This window comes from Salvelinus fontinalis, chromosome 34 (genome assembly GCF_029448725.1).
Source record: "Salvelinus fontinalis isolate EN_2023a chromosome 34, ASM2944872v1, whole genome shotgun sequence".
Classification (NCBI taxonomy): domain Eukaryota; kingdom Metazoa; phylum Chordata; class Actinopteri; order Salmoniformes; family Salmonidae; genus Salvelinus; species Salvelinus fontinalis.
Window position 1 is genome coordinate 8,088,090 of NC_074698.1, and position 7,467 is coordinate 8,095,556.

General features: G+C 46.1%; 1 protein-coding gene across 1 annotated transcript; it reads left to right on the top strand.

Annotated features, from left to right (window-relative positions):
• The first annotated feature begins 1,804 nt into the window (after positions 1-1,804).
• Positions 1,805-6,926, top strand: LOC129832740 (P43 5S RNA-binding protein-like). Its single transcript, XM_055896738.1, has 9 exons — positions 1,805-2,127; positions 2,393-2,493; positions 2,587-2,683; positions 2,950-3,038; positions 3,194-3,267; positions 4,238-4,318; positions 4,710-4,939; positions 5,900-5,953; positions 6,391-6,926. The coding sequence occupies exons 1-9, from the start codon at positions 1,996-1,998 to the stop codon at positions 6,682-6,684; spliced, it is 1,152 nt and encodes a 383-aa protein (XP_055752713.1). The 5' UTR covers positions 1,805-1,995; the 3' UTR covers positions 6,685-6,926.
• Positions 6,927-7,467: the final 541 nt, after the last annotated feature.

Consider the following 7,467-nt stretch of genomic DNA (forward strand, 5'->3'; position numbering starts at 1 on the left):
CCTCGCCCCGACACGGGCGCGAACCAGGGACCCTCTGCACACATCAACAACTGACACCCACGAAGCATCGTTACCCATCGCTCCACAAAAGCCGCGGCCCTTGCAGAGCAAGGGGCAACACTACTTAAGTCTCAGAGCAAGTGACGTAACTGATTGAAATGCTACTAGCGCGCACCCGCTAACTAGCTAGCCATTTCACATCCGTTACACTCACCCCCCTTTCAACCTCCTCCTTTTCCGCAGCAACCAGTGATCCGGGTCAACAGCATCAATGTAACAGATTAACTTTACGTCGTCCCCTCGCCCCGACACGGGCGCGAACCAGGGAACCTCTGCACACATCAACAACGGTCGCCCACGAAGCATCGTTACCCATCGCTCCACAAAGGCCGCAGCCCTTGCAGAGCAAGGGGCAACACTACTTAAGTCTCAGAGCAAGTGACGTAACTGATTGAAATGCTACTAGCGCGCACCCGCTAACTAGCTAGCCATTTCACATCCGTTACAAAGGCAGCATACGAACATCCCCTAGCCGTGGCATATTTAAGCAAAAATACACAAGGAGGTGTGGTATATGGCCAATATACCATGGCTAAGGGCTGTTCTTATGCAGGTAGCCTAGTAGTTAGAGTGTTGGACTTGTAACCGAAAGGCTGCAAGATCAAATCCCCGAGCTGACAAGGTAAAAATCTGTCGTTCTGCCCCTGAACAAGGCACTGTTCCTAGGCTGTCATTGAAAATGAGAATTTGTTCTTAACTGACTTGCCTAGTTAAATAAAGGTAAAAAATGCATGACACAATGTGGAGTGCCTGGATACAGGTGCCTTATTATTCTTTTTTTAACGCCCTTTTTTTAACCCGGAAGCCAGCCGCACCAATGTGTCGGAGGAAACACTGTTCAACTGACTACCGAAGTCAGCCTGCAGGCGCCTGGCCTGCCACAAGGAGTCGCTAGAGCGCAATGAGACATGTAAAAATGTGTAACCTTTATTTAACTAGGTAAGTCAGTTAAGAACTAATTCTTATTTACAATGACAGCCTACACTGGCCAAACCCAGACAATTCTGCACCACCCTATGGGACTCCCAATCACAGCCAGTTTTGATACAGCCTGGATTTGAACCAGGATGTTTGTAGTACTGAGATGCAGTGCCTTAGACTGCTGTGCCACTTGGGAGCCTCTCCGGCCAAACCCTCCCCTAATACGGACGACGCTGCGACAATTGTGCGCCGCCCTATGGGACTCCCGGTCACGGCTGGGGTGCCTTATTTCTATTATAAACTGGTTACCAACATAATAACAGTAAACAAGAAAGATTGCATCCAGTACTACTCCATAGCTGACTGTAGTAGGCTAGTAGAGGCTCCTAAATCATGGGTGATGTGTTCTGTCTGGGAATCCTTGGGATTGTTAATAATAGTTTCGTATGATCAAGGAATTAATAAACTCTTGCAACAAAAAATGCTACATCCCTATCTCTCTCTCAAATCAGATTGTAGTAAGATCTGCTACCCTCTGCTGTAAGAATACAGTAGTTGCATCGCAGCGTGTTGAATACATGATGAACAGTAGGGATCTGTTGATTTCTAAAATATATATATATAATACATGTTTGACCTGGGCTGCGTTTCGTATGTTTTTACGTTCTGGAATGTTCAATTGGACGGAAACGGTGCTGTACTGAACCACCAGTTGAAAAGCGGGTATGTGTTGGTGTATGGGTTGGGAACGCTGTCAGCATGGCCACTGGCCTTTAAAGACGTCACCCATTGCTTCAAGCCACTCCTCGCCAGTCCGCCACAATCAGTCAGCCTGGAACACGGCCATTCACTGCAAACGCTGACACCTGAATTGAGCAATTAATTCGGCGCAGGTGCAACCTGGGTCAATTAACCTCAGTGCACTCTTAGAGGCTACAAGAGTAGTTGGCGTGGGGTACACTCTCCTCTTGACTGACAGTGTGCAACCGAATAGACGACTGTTTTCAGGAGACAATGAACGCGGTAGCCCACGAACAGGACTCGGGTCCTCGACAACAGGTTTTCAACTGCAACCATGCTGATTGTGGGGCGACGTTCAAACGGGAGTGGCGTTTGAAAGAGCACGAGACCGTGCACACAGGAGCGGTAAATATGATATGGGGACATGGCTGATAATTGAGTATTCGAACTCAGCTATGGTTCATGTGGATTTAACCCCATTCTCGGGATAATTGAGTTCGTAAAAAAAAAAATGTTTTTTTTGCAGAAGTGCGTAGACTAATGAATTCTGCCATACATGTGTCGCGATAGTTCGAATGGGAAAGTTATTTCTGAAATGTGAACCTCATGATTGGAGTCAAAGATTACTATTGTGTAAACTATCATTTATAGCCCCCTTCTCGTTTTTCAGCAACCTTTTCAATGCGAAGTGGCTGATTGTGGCCGTCGTTTCTCACGGAAATCTCACCTGAGCCGCCACGCACTTTGCCACACCGGCGTGAAAAAATTCATGTATGTTAATTTCAGTTTACGTTTCATTTCTTACCCATGGGTTAGGCTGTAGTTTGAGATTTAACCTATACTAATTAATTTTTCACCCAACAGATGTACATTTGTGAGTTGCACAAATGCTTTCTTCAACGCGGACAAGTTGAAGAGACACGTCCATTATGCCCACGGAGAAAAGGACAAGTACTTTAAGGTTGTAGTCCACTAGATGGCGCCGAATAACCACGTTGCTATTTGGAGATTGCCCACTTTCAGCATCCTCTAGTGACTAGAGGATGCTGAAAGTGGGCAATTTAAAAAGGACTAGAGTCTAGTCCCTTTTAAACGGACTTCCTTGGCCCTGGCATGTGTATGCAATGAAATGTGTTCTTGCAATTTTAAGAAACATTTCCCTTTTATTTACCGTCATCTCAATGTGCTGAATGCTATATTGACTTGCTTAATTTCCCCCTGCTGCAGTGCAATTTCCCAAATTGCTTATTGACATTCAAGAAACGGAGGGTGTATAAATTACATTTGAAGGAGCATGGAATATCTTCTAGTTTCAAGTAAGTCACGCTCTTTAAGTGATCCTGTAGGCCTTACAGCCTTTGAAAATTGCACAAGGCCTAAGCTGATGAACATACTCTATTTAAAACACAAGCGTATGCATGTCTTAGTAGATTTAAAGGTTAAATTATTCGGTCCCTGGTTTTCTCCTCAGATGTTCAAAGAGAGGATGTGGAGCCAGGTTTGACACGCATGTCGCTCGCAAAGCCCATGAGAAGAAACATGCAGGTTTGTCCCTTTGCCTGTTTGTTTGTCTGTCTTCTATTGCTGTACTGTCTTGTGTCAATCAATTCAAAGAGTTCTCACATTTTGTATCGCTATCAAACTTTATTGGTCACATGCGCCGAATACAACAGGTGTAGACCTTACAGTGAAATGCTTGCTTACGAGCCCCTAAACAACAATGTGGTTTCAAAAAAATATGTATAAGAGATAAGTAACAAGTAATTAAAGAGCAGCAGTAAAAAAAAATAGTGCCGGCAGAGCCGCTATGCAGGGACACCGGTTAGTGTAGGTAGAGTTATTAAAGTGAATATACATAGATGACAAGTGGGGGGGGGGGGGTGCAATGCAAATGGTCTGGGTAGCCATTTGATTAGCTGTTCAGGAGTCTTATGGCTTGGGGGTAGAAGCTGTTTAGTAGCCTCTTGGACCTAGCCTTGTTGCTCTGGTACCGCTTGCCGTGCTGTAGCAGAGAACAGTCTATGGCTGGGGTCTTTGACAATTTTTAGGGCCTTCCTCTGACACCGCCTGGTATAGAGGTATTGAATGGCAGGAAGCTTTGGCCCCAGTGATGTACTGGGGCGTTCACACTTCCCTCTGTGGTGCCGCTCAGTTGCCTTTCCAGGCAGGGATGCAACCCGTCAGGATGCTCTCTATGGTGCAGCTGTAGAACCTTTTGAGGACCCATGCCAAGTCTTTTCAGTCTCCTGAGGGGGAATAGGTTTTGTCGTGCCCTCTTCACAACTGTCTTGTTGTGTTTGGACCATGTTAGTTTGTTGGTGATGTGGACACCAAGGAACTTGAAGCTCTCAACCTGCTCCACTGCAGCCCTGTCATTGAGAAAGGGGGCGTGCTCAGTCCTCTATTTCCTGTAGTCTATAATCTCCTTTGTCTTGATCACGTTGAGGAAGATGATAGTAGCAGTTGTCATTTACTCTTAACCTAACACTGCCCATACATCTCTCCCCATCTGCAGGGTACCGTTGCCCACACCCTGAATGCAATCATTTTGAGCAAACCTGGGGTAAAATGCACAAGCACATGGCCAAACACCCAGGTAAGCACCCCACCAAACCCCCTTAACTGGCGCTGTTACTGAAGGACTACGAAAAGCACGAATTACTGTACCAGGCCAACCTGCCTCTACTGTTTGGCTGTCATTGTTTTCACACTTTTGAATATTTTTCTGTCTTCTACCACTTCTGTAAATGTCCTGCCTTCTACCCTGCTAGTTCTAGTGTGACAGTGTTTGGGGAACGGCTTAAGATGTGTTGGCTGACTAGTAATGCAATAAAGGGGAAGTTTATTTTATTGGTAACCTTCAGTGTCAAACATTCATACCCTTTACTCTGCCACCAGCTGCCTGCTCATACCATCTGTTTTGACTAATGGACAACTTGTTGGGCAGGAATCCAGTAGTGACATTTGCCGCTCTCCTGTCCCTGCAGCCACATTCACCTGTAAGCTGTGCCAGAAGGTGTTTAAGCATGTGGACTCTCTGCGTAGACACAAGCGGACCCACGCCCTGCAGAAGCCTGTCCTGCTGTGCCCCAGCAGTGGCTGCAAGGCCTACTTCTCCACTACATTCAACCTGCAACACCACATCCGGAAGGTCCACCTGCAGCTCCTCAAGTACCATTGCTACTTCCCCGACTGCCAAAGGACCTTTGCCATGCGGGTATGTACTGTAGCCCTTGTGGGCCTGTGTTCAGTCGGAGTAAGACTGGTGTTCTAGGGTCAGGTGCTGCTGTTCAATATGCTCTAAGGTGAAACTGATCCTCTATCAACATTCCTACTGAGACTTTCACTCGTTTGGCATAAGGACCCTAGTTAATACAATTCCTGTGCTCCCTAAGTGTTCTGTTTAGCTGCCCAGGTAGGTGTTTGCAGTTAAATTATACAAGTGTGAACTCTCCAGAGGGCATTGATTAAGTCATTCAAGGCCCTAGGTATATTAACTGTTTGCCGTTTCCATTGTCCGAGGCATATTATTTAGACAAAGGATGGGCAACTCCAGCCTCGGGGGGGGGGGGGGGCCTGATTGGTGTCCCACTTTAGCTTGTGTTAACAAACCACTCCAATAATCAACTAATCATTATCTTCAGTTTAGAATGCAATTAATTAATCAGCTGTTTGCTAGGATGGGGGGGGGGGACGACAAAGCTCCGGGCCCTGACGGCTGGAGATGCCCGTCCCTGATTTTAGGCAGTTTGCTGTTCTCTTTTGCTGTTCTCTATTGAACACATGTGTAGCTTTCTGCCCTAAGCTGCCTCTTCAGCCTGCTCTTTCTGACGTCCATTTGTCAGCTGTCTTAGAATACGCATCCAGAACTGTCTAGTCTTCTACAGTGACGACATGCAGTCGGGTTTCAATCGCTGCATGCAAAGCAGCCTCATTAATTTCTAAGCCGTCACTGAATGTCTTGTCAATGAACTACTAGTGGCTTATTTTCCATCGCCTCCCTGTGGACAGACTTGAATTTGAATCCCAAGATAAACATTTGTCCATGTAGTGGATGGAGATGTTTGCCATTGGTACAGTATAAATGTTTAGAATAGATTGATGTTCATACTTTGCTGCGGTCATAATGTTTGTGCTCCATTGTTGTCGTGACAAACATCTCTGTTCAATCTTCCAGGAGAGCCTTAACAGACACCTGGCTCACCACGACCCAGATGCCAACCCTGAGAAGGTAAGCATGGTTTTAGTCCATCTATCCCCTGTGGTTAAGATGATGTGGGCTTGAGCCAACAGTGGATCTACTGGTTTGTGGAGTGTCTGGCTCTGGCCAGGTGACCATTGATCTGTATGTGTGCCCTGAACCATGTCTTTGAACCAGTTGAAAGTGGAGTCCCTTAGATGTCTGGTAGATTGACTGGAATCTATAGCGCCTTTGGGCCTAGTGGGGCTCGAGGGAGAGTTGGTGTTTACTCACAATGTCGGTCTTGTCTCAATTTGTCCAGCTCTGAAGCCCCTACAGGAACTGAAGTCCTTATACACAGGCTTCCTGTCTACTGGGCAGTTAAAGTTAATGACTTTTCTGAACAGTTGTAGTGGTGAATTGTTCCACTGAACATTTTATACCTCCGAAATCCACTTTCCTGTCGTATCTTGTTTTTCTCTCTGTAGCAGAAGCGCAAGCGACCCAAGAAGGACTGGCAGAGGCGTCTGGAAGGCCACCACCAGCTGCCCCTGGTGGAGGACGACCTTCGGCGCCTCTTCGCCTTGCGCATGAGGGTGTCCCGACGGGCCAAGTTGGAGGTTAACCTCTCAGGCCTCTTCAACGAGCGCAAGATCCCTCACTTTGTGGAATCGGAGGTCAACCTGTGTAACCTCTTCAGTATCAAGCGTCACTCCACCTTCCCTGCAGAGCAAGGCCCTGTGGAGGTCACCCAGCCAGAGGTCACTGTGGTGAAGGGTTAAAGGTCAAATCATATGTTTAAGTTGTAGGTTGAAAGTGCCATACTACCATATGAAGTTAAGTTGTAAATACTAGTAAAGTACCATTGCTCTTTTAGTTGCGCTAAACTGTTTGATATTTTGAATGATTTAAAACATTTTTTAATGTTGCATATAAAGCTATTGGTCTCATTGTTTTCCTGTATAAAAACTCTTGAGTTTTGTTTGCGTCCTATGCCTGACCTGACCCGATATAAATAAATCATTTGAAGTAAAGTCATTGTTTGTCTAAATGTTCAGGGAAGATGGGACTGTGCCACCTAGTTTCTATCCAACTAAATCAGTAATGACCTGTCAGGGTGATCAATCACCCTGCACCAGTCCGTGTAAATACGACTTGGCTCTTGTCTCTTGAGCAGAGGGAGGTAATGACTCGGTTGCATTTTTGTGAAGCCAAGGAATGCAACCGGAACCAGTGAAGCAAATTTTGGAACGGGAGAAGCCATTTTGTGTAATGTCAATCAACAGACCTAGTGCCATCACTGTGTGGGTTGACTTGCATCAAAGTGAACTTTTCCTTCCAACACCATTAAACATGAACAAAAGATCTGACCTATGAGTAATGAGTCCCCCACCATTCTACAAAGCTCAGCTCGGGCACCAGGTCCACGTCACTAGACTCCTCAAGCCAAATCCCCGGTACCGGGGGAGAGCTGAGAACTATGGCAATATAAAATCATCAGCTTTACAATTATGTGCCTTTTGAAAGACTGCAGAATAATTTAAGTCTGACCAGTGACAGATTGT